The 15,491-nt window shown below is 35.4% G+C and overlaps 1 protein-coding gene across 1 annotated transcript in view; it reads left to right on the top strand.

The window, feature by feature from the left end:
• The window catches only part of ROCK2 (Rho associated coiled-coil containing protein kinase 2), a 166,814-nt gene that overhangs the window by 131,330 nt on the left and 19,993 nt on the right, over positions 1 to 15,491 (top strand). Inside the window, exons 16-23 of the mRNA XM_032172219.2 lie at positions 144 to 390; positions 767 to 873; positions 3,529 to 3,688; positions 6,888 to 7,048; positions 7,434 to 7,618; positions 13,472 to 13,541; positions 14,164 to 14,267; positions 14,435 to 14,621. Of these exons, the coding sequence (XP_032028110.1) occupies positions 144 to 390; positions 767 to 873; positions 3,529 to 3,688; positions 6,888 to 7,048; positions 7,434 to 7,618; positions 13,472 to 13,541; positions 14,164 to 14,267; positions 14,435 to 14,621 (1,221 nt within the window). The remainder of the gene's footprint in view (positions 1 to 143; positions 391 to 766; positions 874 to 3,528; positions 3,689 to 6,887; positions 7,049 to 7,433; positions 7,619 to 13,471; positions 13,542 to 14,163; positions 14,268 to 14,434; positions 14,622 to 15,491) is intronic.

The following is a 15,491-nucleotide window of genomic DNA, read 5'->3' as shown; positions in this document are numbered from 1 at the left end:
CTCTAATTTTAGAAATCATTTGGAAAATATTTTCAGGTTTTTGTTTATTTTAAATAGTTTCTAATGGGGGAATTACATTGACTTATTTTCATTACATACATCTGTGTGTGTTTGTTGTTGTTTGGTTTTGAATGGAATAACAGCTGGATGAAACCAATGCTTTACTGCGAACAGAATCTGATACTGCAGCCCGGTTAAGGAAAACCCAGGCAGAAAGTTCAAAACAGATTCAGCAGCTGGAATCTAACAATAGAGATCTACAAGATAAAAACTGCCTGCTGGAGACTGCCAAGTTAAAACTTGAAAAGGAATTTATCAATCTTCAGTCAGCTCTAGAATCTGAAAGGAGGGATCGAACTCATGGATCAGAGATAATTAATGATTTACAAGGTATTGAAGTCGTGGTTGCACTTGAATTAATTTTGATGATTCTTATTTTAAAAATAACTTTAGATGATGGATAGTGTGCTGGAGTAGGACATTTCTGAATATACTGTTATGTAAAGTTAGAAAATTAGAAATACATTGATACAAAATTTTATGAACAAAAGATTTAATTTCAAATAGTATGATTTTAAGTATTAAACTCTTCAGGTAGTAGATTGGATTCCATTTGAATTAACTATAAAGCACAATACCAACAAGTATAAAACTTCTGCTCACAGACAACAGCTCCAAAATAGAAGGTGGCTTGCAAACTTTTTATTCCTAATTGAATGTATGTACTTTGTGGGTTTAATGTTTTTAAAAACGTTGCAATTTTTAGGTAGAATATCTGGCCTAGAAGAAGATTTAAAGAACGGCAAAATCGTATTAGCGAAAGTAGAACTGGAGAAGAGACAACTACAGGAGAGATTTACTGATTTGGAAAAGGTAAAACATGTTTTATATTTTTGCATAAGAAAATTGACAGTAGACTTTCAGGTTAGAAAAGTTATTCTAAACTAAAGGAAGTCACTAACTGGAATATTTCTAAATGCTCATGGATTCCTTTTGATTTGGACTTAATGTGTAGATAAGAGATGTATCTGCAAGCTTACCATAACACTGTATAAGCAGCCCTCAGCATGCTGGCTGCTCATGAAGTAAGGGGACCCACCCTGGAGTGTAGATAATGAGGATCTCTCTAGGGACCCAAGGAAAACTCAAATTTCGACTCATAACATGTCTTAAAAATGCCGTATATAAAGTCACCATGACTTTTGGCATTTAGAAGTTTTTCTTTTAAAATACTCTAAGAAAGGGATGATTTCTAGAGTCTATGCAGTTAGCATTTTATTTTCATTCACTTATTTACTCAACTAAATATTCGGTGTGTTATATGTGGTAGAAATATCAGGATGCAGTCCTTGCCTTGAATAATGTCCCAGTTGAATAGGTTAAGTTTAAAAGTAATAATAAAGCACAAAGATAATTCTAATGCAGTATGGCAAATAGAATGATAAGACTTATGGACAGGGTATATGTATTGGGTGTATGGGATGCATCCCTAACCTGACAGCAGAATAGGTCAGTAGGGCAAAGGCACATTCCAAGTTAGGGAGAACAGCATGAGCAAAGACATAGAAGATGGAAAATAAAAAAGGCATTGTTTGTTTTCTGGAGTATAGAGTGGGAGTCAGCAAAATTTAATCGTTTAAAGGCATGATAGTAAATATTTTATCTTTTGTGGGTTATATGGTCTCTTGCAACTGTTCAGCTCTGCTGTGATTCGTAAAGGAATGGATGTGGCTATGTTCTAATGAAACTTAGAAAAAGACATCAGGTTAGATTGGCTTGAAGATCACAATGTGGTTGTTATGTAAGGACATGAGGAATTCAGTGGTCAGAGTGAGGCTACAGAGGTCGGCATAAGGTAGATCATGCAAAATAGTGAATACTCTATTAAGAAATTTTGAATATAGTAATGGGCTAGCCACTTAAGGGCTTAAATTGGATGATCTTATTAGAGGTACATTAAAGATAGATCACTGTGTACTGTGTGGAGAAAAGATTTGAGGAGGACAAGACTAGAGGTAGAGAGACCAGTCAGTAGACGTTTTCAGTAATGCTGATAAGGAATAATGGGAGACTTAGCACAGCCATTGGAAGGTTGGAAAAATTGGAAGACTCAGAAATATTTGGAAGAGGAATATTTGGCAGCACTTAGTAGTTGATTAGATATCGCATATGAGTAGCAGTCAAAGATGAGTCCCAGATTTGTAGGTTGTGACAAGATATATAGTGATGCTGTTAATAAAGAATAAAGGAAAAATAGCTCATGAGACAGTGATAAACCCACTCTAGTCCTCTTAAGTTTGAGGGTACCTATGGGACAGCCAAATTAGAATGTCTGCACTGCAGTAGGCTATAGTAGTAGAAGTTAGAAATATTTGAGTCGTTGGTATGTAAGTAGCTGAAATCATGTGAGTAGAATAGCCCATCTGGGAAAAGACTGTGTAAAGTAGTGATTTGATTTTTTTTTTCTTTTTTAGGACAGAGTAGATTACTCTGTTGGTGGATTATGTGGTTTGAGAAATCATTTTTCATATGAAAGGTTTTATTTGGAAAAAAGCCTTTATCATATTTATGATATGAACTATAAAAATCAAAGAATTAGAAAACCTTTGGGGTGTATGTAGAAAATAGGAGGAGCATTGGGGCTTAGATCACCAACATTTAAGGGACAGCTGGGAAAGCTTCACGAGCAACAGGAAGGAGGCAAGCAGAATGGAGAGAACCAACTAAGTACAAGGTCAGCAATGCCAAGGGATAGTTTTAAGGGGGGCAGTGAGTTCATATAAGATAAGACCGAAAAGGGTCTTTAGAATTTGATGTTGAGAATAGCATTGGTCTTTTTGTTGAGATTAAGTGAGCTTGATACAGATCTCAGAACAGCAGAGTGGTGGTGTAGACTGTTGGGTACAGTGGGAAGTAGAGAAGTAGAGTATATAGATTACTATTCCAAAAGGTTTGAGTGAAGACAGGAGGGGAAATACTGAACATTCTAGTTAAGCCTGTTAAAAAACGAGTTAAGGTTGAGCACCATGGCCCACATCTATAATCTCAGCACTGTGGGAGGCTGAGTCGGGAGGATCACTTGAGCCCAGGAGTTCAAGATCAGTGTAGGCAGTGTTTAGTGAGACCTTGTCTCTACATTAAAAAATAAAATAAATTAGCCAGGAGTGGTGACGAATGTGTGTAGTCCCAGCTACTTTGGAGGCTGAGTCGGGAGGATCACATGAGCCCAGGAGTTCAAGATCAGTGTAGGCAATGTTTAGTGAGACCTTGTCTCTACGTTAAAAAATAAAATAAATTAGCCAGGAGTGGTGACAAATGTCTATAGTCCCAGCTACTTTGGAGGCTGAGGTGGAAGGATTGCTTGAGCCTGGGGAGGTTGAGGCTGCAATGAGCCATAATCATACCACTGCACTTCAGCCTGGGTAACAGAGCAAGACTCCATCTCCAAAAAAAAAAAAAATTAGAAAGCTTTTGAAATTGTGAGCTAGTCTCTTTTTTGTTGATAGCTGCATTTTAAATATTTAATAGGAAAAAAGCAACATGGAAATAGATATGACATACCAACTAAAAGTTATACAGCAGAGCCTAGAACAAGAAGAAGCTGAACATAAGGCCACAAAGGCACGACTAGCAGATAAAAATAAGATCTATGAGTCCATCGAAGAAGCCAAATCAGAAGCCATGAAAGGTATGCATTTTTTAAAGAGGGTTTTCCAGCAGCGTCTTCCTAAGAATTGATTCTGTGTTAGCTTTTTGGTTTTGAAACATATTTGTTTATATTTCATTGTCAAATATTGGGAATTGGAGGGAAAATAACTATTAGGGAAGCTTTACATAGATATTATATTATTTTTCCTTTGTATCATTACAGTAATCATTTCTAAGATAGTAAGACCCAAACACAAAATTACATGATCAGATTTTTAGATCAGAGATAAATTAATATTTCTCAATATTATATACTTGGTAATATCTGTACCACTCTGTATACATATATCGGTAGTAAGAAGGAATATCTGAACTTCACACGCTGTATACCTGTTACTATTGATACAGGTAATTCTTGTAATACAAGAGTTTTGTATTATAAAATTCTTGCCAGTTTATGCAAGGTAAGGATTTAAAAGTAATAGCTGATCTAACTAGAATATAAGTTCACTGAGTATTTTGATCTCTAACGTGATGAAGATACTAGACAGATTTGGTCGAAGCCATATAATACTAATAGATAACAAAGTTAACCTTCCCATAAACTAGACTTTATCCTGGAATTGTCTTAGGATAATTTTTTCTTTTCCAAACTGACTGTTTATAATGACTCTGAAATTCCAAAGAAAGTACTTTAAGCTATTCTTGTGAAAGGCTTAAAACTCTTGAACAGAAGTTTATTTTCATATTGAAGCATAACGTGAGTAAATAACTTAGAAAAAATAGCCTTTTAATTATTGCATGTAATTAAAATGGTAGATTTTCTTGGTAAAAATCAGTGTAGTTTAAGGCACTAAATCAGGATGATAAGAAATGAAATGAGTACTTTATTTAGAAAAATCTAATTGTAAGAGAGAAAGTTACTGGGCCATATTTCCTTGTCTGTGGCCTAGAAGACAGAGTTCAATTATTTTCATTGAGGTATAATTTACGTGCAATAATAAAGTGTAAACATTTTTGACGTTTTGTGATATGCTCACATAACTACTGTTCAAAACAAGATAAAGAATATATCAGGCTAGGCGTAGTGGCTCACATCTGTAATCCTGGCACTTTGGGAGGCCAGGGTGGGAGGATCTCTTGAGCCCAGGAGTTTGAGACTGGCCTGGGCAACATAGCAAGACCCTATCTCTACAAAAAATAGAAAAATTAGCTGGATGTAGTCGCTTGCGCCTATAGTCGGAGCTACTTGGGAATAGGACTCTCAGTATTCCTGTAATGATGCAGGAACATTGCCTGAGCCCAAGAGTTCAAGGCTGCAGTGAGCCATGATTGCATCACTGCACTCGAGCCTCAGTAACAGAGCAAGACCCCATCTCAAAAAAAAAAAAAAAGGACTATTTTCATTATCTCAGTAATGCCTCTTTCTATTCTCAATGCCTACATTATGGTGATTGTTTTTTTTTTAAATGAGGACATTTGTTTAGTGATTATTCTCTGAACTGATAAAAATGAACCAATTCAGTATTAACTACCATTTATTTCGAACTATTAAAACGCTAATGTAAGATACATGCTGACTTCCATATTTTACACATGAGTACACAAAACTGTTAAATATTATAGATGGTTTCAAATCTGAGGCTAAAGCCTTTGGTCCTTCTGTTGCATGTCATTGGCTCCTTGGATTAAGAACATGGCTTACCAAATAATTACTAGCTATGTGACCTTGTCTAGTTATTTAAACTTTCTGTGTCTTGTTTCCTGTAAAGGGACAATTATAGTATTGTTATGTTGTTGTGAAAATCCAGTGCAATAAAACATGTAAAGTGTTTAGAAATGCTAACTATTATTAGTACTACATGGGGAATGTTTCATTTTTCTGCACTTTTGAAGACCATTCATTAAACACTAAATATTCATAGGTTTAATTTTTACCTAATACAGCTTTATAATAGATGATAATTAGATGTTGAGCATTAATTATGAAAAAGCAGAGAAGCCTTAATTGAATGTGAACTGAAGTCCTAACCAGTATATGAAGATAATCCTTTAACTGTGATGACTTACATTTAACACTGAAATCACTTGGAACTTTGCCTTCTGATAAGTAAAATAGATTAAAAATTTATTGTAAATAATTTAGAAAACACCAGGAAAGTATAAAGAAAAAAGCAAAGATTACTCATGATCCTATGAGTTAGGATGCTATTTTGTAAATTTTCTCCATTTTCTATACCATTTTGCTTTTTAAAAAACAAAAAGACATTGTGAGCGTTTCCTTAGGTCATTAAAAATTCTGCTTAAATAATAAGCACTTACCAAGGGCTTGCCATATGCCAGGCAGCATTTAAGTGGTACACATGTATTAAATCTTCACAACCTCCCTAGGTGCTGTTATCCCTATTCTGGAGATAAGGAAACAGAGGTCCAGAGAGGTGAATCACTTGCCCAGTCAAACAATGTTAGACCCAGGGTTTAAGCTCAGAAAGTTTGGTTCCAGAGTCTTGTCCTTTACCACCTCCCTAAAACATAGTTTTCAACACCTACATAATAATGTGTTAATATGGAAAGTCCTATGGAGATCATAGAATCTACCTGGATTGTTTTAAGGTAAAAATAGTAACACTGAGAGACATAGAATAGCAGTAAAATATAAGAAACCTTAATTTAAAGATGTAAGCATCTTGTAGAATATAAATAAAGGTAGAACTATCTTGCTTCCATTAGAATAGATGTAATATTGCAGAGTGTGAATGAAACTCCTAGTTTTCAAGTATGAAAGTGAAAATATTAAATTGAAAATTAAGGCCAGGTGCAGTGGCTCATGCCTGTAATTCCAGCACTTTGGGTGGCCTAGGTGGATGGATTGCATGAGGCCAGGAGTTTGAGACCAAGCTGGCCAACATGGCAAAACCCCATCTCTACTAAAAATACAAAACTTAGCTGGGTGTGGTGGCACACACCTGTAATCCGAGTTATGTCTGGAGGCCAAGGCACGAGAATTACTTGAATCCAGGAGGTTACAAAGAGCTGAGATTGCGTCACTGCACTCCGGCCTGGGCAACAGAGTGAGACTGTCTCAAAAAGAAAAAAAGAAAATTAATAGAATATAAGGCAGCATCATTTATTATAATTTTTATTAGTATGGTGTCATTTATTGTGCTTTTACTTAATAAATTTATGATATGCTTCTTTTATTTGTAAATTTATGATTATGTCCATTTTTATTGTACTAGAAATGGAGAAGAAGCTCTCGGAGGAAAGAACTTTAAAACAGAAAGTGGAGAACCTATTGCTAGAAGCTGAGAAAAGATGTTCTCTATTAGACTGTGACCTCAAACAGTCACAGCAGAAAATAAATGAGCTCCTTAAACAGAAAGATGTGCTAAATGAGGATGTAAGTATTAAGTGTACTAATGATTAATAATAAACTAATGAATTAATAAGTTAGGTTTATTCATGAAGGTCTAGTGATGGTTTCATAATTTTAAAGTTTTTCTTGTAATAGTCTGCAACCTGTTTAACTAAATTTTGATGATATACTAAAGGAATCATAATTTAAACATTTTTAAAGTTATATTTACCTTATTATATTTTATTTTAAAAATACAATTATAATATTATTAGAAATACAAAAAAAATTTTAGTATGAAATGAATTAGCTTCCTAAGGGTAAAAAAATCTGTTTTACATCACCATATTTTATACCAACTTCATTAATTAGAAAAATGGAAATAATTTACTTATTTACTTATATACCAAGTACACAATTTATTTCTTAGGTTAGAAACCTGACATTAAAAATAGAGCAAGAAACTCAGAAGCGCTGCCTTACACAAAATGACCTGAAGATGCAAACACAACAGGTTAACACACTAAAAATGTCAGAAAAGCAGTTAAAGCAAGAAAATAACCATCTCATGGAAATGAAAATGAACTTGGAAAAACAAAATGCTGAACTTCGAAAGTAAGTTAATTAATTGAGATGTTTTAATATGCATAATTATCCATGTATAAGTTAATTTTGGATTTTCTTTTGAGCATTTTACTTTCTTGACCACGTTTTCTATTTCTTTCTGTACAAGTAATGTGTTGAGTGTCACTGTTGTCTTTCGAGATTATATTCGTTTCCCCAACAGTTTTTACTGCTGCTACCTAATTACACTGTGATAATAGAGGAAGTGTTGGTGATGAGGCAGAAGAAAATACCTGGGATTTTCATACCATGCTTTTAGATTCCTCCTCAGGGCTCTTTCTCAAGCTTATTGTCCGTGTGCCTGTTTGTTTCCTTAGTTTCTTAGACTTGGAAATGTTTGAATATTAAATAAACGGCATGTAAATTTTTAATCATGTCATAGGATATACTCTAGTGTCTACTTGATTTACTTACAAAATGGAGAACATATTGTTAAAATACTTTAAAAATATTATAGGCACGATTGTGCATGTCTGTAGTCCCAGCTACTTGGGTGGCTGAGGCAGGAGAATCACTTGAGGTGAAGTGAGATTGCTTTGCACTGTGATCACGCGTGTGAACAGCCACTATATTCCATCCTGAGCGGCATAACAAGAATTCAACTCTAAAAAAGATAAAATATACAGTAAATATACTATTAAAATTTGTCCCGTTTATTCTATTAGTAGGAGAATTACTTCTTTCTAATCATGACCAAAGGTCATATTGGATCCTGGTTGTTTGATGAAAGACAGTGTGATAGAGTGGAAAGAACAAAGTCTTTGGATCCAGACAGACTGAGTTGTGAATATTGTTTCTGTTACTTACCAGCTAACCAACATCAGGCAAATGATTTAATTTCTCTCAGCCTTTTATCACACTTGTGAAAGGGAGCAGTAATAGCTTCCTTGTTAAGGATCTTGTAAAGGATAGCAATGGTTCATTTAAAGCATCCATCCTGTGATAAGTGTTAGGGACTATTACTGCTAGATCTATTACTGTTACAACTACTACAGCTACTACTGATGTATCCTCATTGTAATTGTCTGCTTTATGCATACCTGTGACAGGTCAGTAAGATTGATACTATCCTAAGAAAGGATGCTTAAAATATTCAAGTAGATTGTTCTTTTTGCTGAGCTGATCTATTTATTGCCAGGGTAGGCGTAGACCTTCAACTTCATGAGATTTAAACTTTTAAAATTGGAACTAGAAATTGGAACAATAATCAGACATCTTTGTCTTTGTGGGTTTTTTTTTTTCCTGTATATTAGCTTTATTTTTTCTTTCTTATTTCAGGCCAGCTTTTTATTCTAACAATAGTGTTTATGCAGATGTAAGAGCTAGTTAATCATCTAGGTTGTGTTTCCTTCCCACTTCTAATAATGCTTTGTTTATACCTAGTGTATATGCCTCATTTTCTTTGTAAGTGAGTAGCATTCTGTTGTTTCTTAATCCCTCTTTTCCTTACATCTCCCCACCAAAGACACCCATATTTTCTATCTTAGCCACCTAATAGGGTTATAGAGGAAGTGTTCATTGTAGGGTTAAAATTGAAGGGCAAAAATCATTTATTTATATTTTGTTCTCCCCAATCCTTTTTTTTTTTTTTTTGAGGTGGAGTTTTACTCTTGTTGCACAAGTTGGAGTGCAATAGTGTGGTCTCAGCTCACTGCAACCTTCCCTTCCTAGGTTCAAGAAATTCTCCTGCCTCAGCCTCCCAAGTAGCTGGGATTACAGGTGCCCACCACTATGCCTGGCTAATTTTTGTATTTTTAGTAGAGATAGGGTTTCACCATGTTGGCCAGAGTGGTCTCGAACTCCTGACCTCAGGTGATCTGCCTGGCTCTGCCTCCCAAAGTGCTGGAATTACAGGTGTGAGCCACCGTGCCCGGCCCCCAATCCTTGATTAAGGTTTTACATATACTACATCCTCAATAAATGTTGTATGAATGATTACATCCCTCTTAGGTGTAAGGCATTGTAGTAGTTACTATGAAAGATAGAAAGATTAACCAAATACATTTCCTACCCATGAGAAGTTTACTAGCATTTTATCATTAGTTATTCAGTGGGGAAGATAAGGCAGGCACATAAGTGAATACAAGGTAAAAAAAAAAAAATACATGCAATGGGAATTTACATATGAAGTGCTATGTTGGCTTCTTTTTAAAATGGCCAACATATATATCTCTTCTTTCTTGTAAGATTCCAGAAAAACTCTAGTAAAGGAGTTTAAAAAATATATAAACCACAATAAGTAAGAATGAGAATGGGTTGGAGGGCAAGAAGGTTCTCTAGTGAATGAGATGGCAGTTAGATGGAAGCCTTGTGACTGATGAAGTAGAACAAAAAAAGAAAGGAGTATATATAAGGCCAGGGGTATATATGAAGTGGGATATAGATGGAAAAGAAGTATTCAGAGCAAATAAGGCCTGGAGTAAGTTGTGACACTAAATGAACTAATCTGCTGATCATACTCTACCATTAACCTTGCAGATATGTCTGCAGCCAGGCACCTCCCACCACTAAGGTTTTTATCAGAACATTCTCCTCTACAGAGTAATTGGGTACAACCTCTGGGGTAATTAGAACAGCTAATATGGGGTGAAAAGCCTTTCTCACTCTGGCATTTAGGGATCCCTTTGCTTAATGCTGGCTTTTAAAGCCTCTCATCTTAAACTGAAGCTTGCCAGTGAGAAAACTCCTACATACATAGAAATTAAAGTTTTTCCCACCTCCTTTGCAAGTAAATAACCAAGTATCACTAAGCATTTGAGGAAAGCCTGCAATCTGAAAGAGGAAGATTATGATAATGAAAGAGGAAAAGTGCCCCTGGAAGAAACATATATCAAGGAGTAGAAGAGAACTGCTAAAAGTTCTGGAAAAACAAAAGCACTGTAAAAAACTACTGGTAATTAGTATTGATCAAAGATTTCAGGAGATAGTGCTTCCATTAATTGAGAACCAGACACAATGTAAAAGGAACAGCCAGAATAGGAATGAGCTCTTGAAGATGAATAATTACTGCCAATATAAATTTGTTGGAAGGGTTCAAAGACGAAGAAATTTCCTAAAATGTAGAACAAAAGAAGAAATGGCATGGAAGGTTTGAAAGACATAAGTAAGGCACAGAGGGGCTGTTCTAGGAGATCTAGCACCCAGCGAATAAGAATTCCAGCAAGAACTAAAAACCAAGAGGAGGAAATTAAAGAAATAATAGAGAAGAATTTCCCCTAGCTGAAGGAGAAATGTCTTTAGACTGAAGGGACTCAGCAAATAAATGAAAAAAGATCTACATCTAGACATATTCTCATGAAACTTCAAAAACAAAGACAGGATGGGAGTGTTAGAGTTCTCATCTAGTAAACCGGGGAGATTATAGTTTGTGGTTGCTATAAGAGGGAAATGGGGGGTTCATTATACCACTTAGATGAGTGATACAACTATATTGGGAGGTGGGGAGAGGTTGGGGAAGGCAAGAGAGCTAAATTCAAGTCTGACAACAGGGAATGGGCAAATAATATCTAAAACTTATGAGATGTGGAGGTAACCACCAAAAGATAAAACACAAATGAAACAGTTATTTCTTCTAGGGGAATAGGATTAGTAGGGGTGGAGAGGTGTCAAATGAGACTTTTCTACTTCTCATTGTAATTTCTTCCTGCTGTTGTGTACTCCTCATTTGTAATCATGTAATTACATGGTTCTTTCTGAAATAATACTTTCTGAAAATTACTTTTCTTAAATACCTAATAAATATTAGGTTGTGAAAGTTACATATAAATGAAAGATATCAGCTCTTGAAGAAGATCCTGATGTTAAAATTATACTGTGGTTTGCTACAAGTGGGCTTAGCTGACAATGATCGGACAGTTTTAAAACTTGACCTTTCATGTATTTGTTAAATTGCATCTCTCACATCTTTGACTCATGGAGAAATAAGAATCATGAATTCTCAACAGTATACTCATCAACAATAAAATACAGAAATGACACAGTTAAGTGACATTGAGTCATAACTTCCTTTTTTACCCACAAGTTTAAGAGCCAGTGAGTAAACAAAGTGACCAAAGTATGTTGAATGAGAATGATGATAAACCTCCTAAGCAGTATACGAACTGAAGAGACTCGGGTTAAATGACGTGCTCCCTCTGAGTCTTCCTGCACTGTAGTTTTTAAAAATACCCAAGTGGTATTCATATAGCTTCCCATTGTAAAATACTCGACTATATTAAAAAAAAAAAAGCAGTAGGTAAGCTCTCCTTCATGAATGCAGACATTTTCCTCTCTCCAGAGGTAACATATCAACAATTTGTTATTTCTCCTTCCAGACTGTTTTCTGTGCCTTTATCTATATATCTGAACAAATATGTGAGGTTGAGTTTTCTGTACATTTTATTTTATTTTTTGCTTGTTTTTAAATTATATCATACAAATTGTATTGTTCTCCAACTTGCTTTATTCCTCCTTAGTTTTGGTTTGGGATAACTATAATTTTTATGGTTTTTTTTTTTTTTTTTTGAGAAGGAGTCTCGCTCTGTCCCCTAGGCTGGAGTGCAGTGGCACGATCTCGGCTCGCTGCAACCTCCGCCTCCCGGGTTCACGCCATTCTCCTGCCTCAGCCTCTCTGAGTAGCTGGGACTACAGGCGCCCGCCACCACGCCCGGCTAATTTTTTGTATTTTTAGTAGAGACGGGGTTTCACCATGGTCTCGATCTCCTGACCTCGTGATCTGCCCGCCTCGGCCTCCCAAAGTGCTGGGATTACAAGCGTGAGCCACTGCGCCCAGCCAATTTTTATGTTTTTAAAATAAGGCCAGAATTTACCATTTCAATCCAGCTTCTTAAATGGGTTGTTGGGCTTGCTTTTATTTTATTATTTTATTCCTTTATTGAAGATTAACATAATACAGAAAAAGTACACAAATACTAAGTGTGGAGCTGAGTGAATTTTTACAAAGTATACAAATCTGTGCAGCCACCATCCATGTTTAGATCTAAAGCCAGCACTTCTCACCTCCCCAGAAGCCCCCTCCCAGGCATTCTGCACTCCCCACTAAGATCACCAGATTTGAGGTGCTCTTTGGATTCTTCTACCTGGTTGGCATAAATGGCTAATCACAGTGTCTGTATGTGAATGTGTGATTCAGTGTTGATTTAGTATAACACTGGTCTCAGAACCCCTTTATACTCTTAAAAATTACCAAGGGTTCTGCCGGGTGCAGTGGCTCACACCTGTAATCCCAGCACTTTGGGAGGCCGAGGTGGGCAGATCACAAGGTCAGGAGATTGAGACCACCCTGGCTAACACAGTGAAACCCCATCTGTACTAAAAATACAAAAATTAGCCAGGTGTGGTGGTGGGCGCCTGTAGTCCCAGCTACTCGGGAGGCTGAGGCAGGCGAATGGCATGAACCTGGGAGGCAGAACTTTTAATGAGCCAAGATCGCGCCACTGCACTCCAGCCTGGGCGACAGATTGAGACTCTGTCTCAAAAAATAATAATAATAATTATCAAGAGTTCCAAATGAGTTTTTGCTTACGTTTGTTATATCTAATGATTTGTATTGTGTTAGAAATTAAAACTGAAAAAACTTTAAAACACAGGAACACACAAACACATGTTTTTTTAGCCATCATAATGACGTAATTACAAGTCATGTGGCCTCATGAAAAGTACATAATGAGGGAATGAGAGTTTTAAAAAAAGCCATGGTGCTCAGTATTATGAAAATGATTTGACCTTATGGGTTCTGTGGAAGAACCTCAGAGACTCCCAGGGCTTCCCCCAGACCATACTTTGAGAGCTACTCGTTTAAAATGTGTGTAAGTTATTTAAACCTTTGATTCATTGTCCTCACAGAGAACGTCAGGATGCAGATGGGCAAATGAAAGAGCTCCAGGATCAGCTCGAAGCAGAACAGTATTTCTCAGTAAGTTCCAGACACATTAATTTGCAAATAGCCAACAGAGTTTTGGATGGGATGTTTTATTTATACCATACAACTCATATAAAAAGAGCAGCTGGGCAAAAGAACGTAGATAGTTTAAGAGAAATTTATTATCATTGCTAGAAAAATAATTCTAAGCACAAAACATACCTGATGAAGCTGATTAACAGCATTGTTTTCAGGAAGAAAATATTTTCATAATGCAAGAAATAAAATTATAATAAAATTATCATTTTAATAGTTGTGCTTTTTTGAGATCAGTTTTAAAAATATTAAGTAGAAACTCTTGTTTTATTGATTTAAGCCAACAACATTTTTTTGTCTAAATTCTTAATGTTTTTCCTTGCCTCTTCATTCATTTTACCTATCTGTGCTATTAAATGAGAAATATCACTGTGATATCCAGTTGAAAATCGTGCTTCTTAATTATTAGTTAATTGATGACTAGAAATAGGAAAGTTCATTAAACTATTCATTTGCTCAGGGACTTAACAGTAAGAAAATATTTGTGTGTGTTCATTCTCCTTTTTGTCTGAATAGCTTTTGAATGTAGAAGTAGTATTTCTGATGATGATACACATTTCTGTTGTATTTTGCTATTTAGACCCTTTATAAAACACAAGTTAGGGAGCTTAAGGAAGAATGTGAAGAAAAGACCAAACTTGGTAAAGAATTGCAGCAGAAGAAACAGGAATTACAGGATGAACGGTAATTATGAGACCCTTGTCTCTTTTTGTTCATAGTTGTATACTTTGCTCCTAGAACAGTGCGTGGTAATCACCAAATAAAAAATTATTGATGAAGTGAATTAGACAGAAACTTTCACTTCATAGTGAAAACCGAACCATTAAAATGATAATATTGCTAAAATGTAGGGACTCCTTGGCTGCCCAACTGGAGATCACCTTGACCAAAGCAGATTCTGAACAACTGGCTCGTTCAATTGCTGAAGAACAATATTCTGATTTGGAAAAAGAGAAGATCATGAAAGAGCTAGAGATCAAAGAGATGATGGCTAGACACAAACAGGAACTTACTGAAAAAGATGCTACAATTGCTTCTGTAAGTCAAATTCTTGGTGCTTTTTTGGATTATAATTAAATTGCTATATCTTAAACCTTCTTTAGACATTCTAAGTATCACAGATCTAAATGAAAAATTATATATGCTGACTACAAGATTTTTAATCTAGTTAACTGCCACCTTCTCAGCGTTGTCAGAGGAGCTTACTAAAAGTGACTTTACCTGTTAATGAATTCAAAGTTAAAGGTCTAAAGTGAAAGGGTCATTTTTTTTTTTTCTTTTTAAACAGAACTTAGTTCAGAAGAATCTTGAAACTACCAGGAAAACAGTTGGCGTGCAGGTTGAAAAAATTGCAATAAAAATTTCAGAGAGAGATCAAATATCAAGTAGTTAGGTTTACCCTATCAATTAACTAGACCTATTGAAATGCTGCGGTAATTAAAAAGTGTGGTATTAGAACAGGGATATTCAATCCTGTTCAGTGGAAATGGAAAGGGAGGCCAGAAAGATTTCTGCACATACAGAAACTTGGTATATATGATGGGAGTGGCAGTACACAAATCACTGGGAAAGGACACATTTCATAAATGGTTTTGGAATAACTGTGTTTTTATATGGAAAGGAATAAAATTAAATCCCCACTACATCACACAGAAAAGTAAATTCTAGCTATCTTAAGGACTAACTATGAAAAATAAAAATTTTAAGCTATTAGAACAGAATCTAAAAGTTGCATATGACAGAAGACAGCATAAACAAATGACAGAAAGGAGATATTTGTAATATATTTATTAAACAATGGATTTGTATCTAGAGTATAGTAGAATGTCTGCAATTCAGTAAGATTAAAGAATTTGGAAGAAAACTTAGCTGAAAGAGAAAACCTAAATATATAAGCACATACTTAAC

This window comes from Hylobates moloch, unplaced genomic scaffold, assembly GCF_009828535.3.
Source record: "Hylobates moloch isolate HMO894 unplaced genomic scaffold, HMol_V3 SCAFFOLD_13, whole genome shotgun sequence".
NCBI lineage: Eukaryota > Metazoa > Chordata > Mammalia > Primates > Hylobatidae > Hylobates > Hylobates moloch.
The sequence above is the reverse complement of the archived record's forward strand: the minus strand, read 5'-3'. Positions and strand labels throughout refer to the sequence as shown.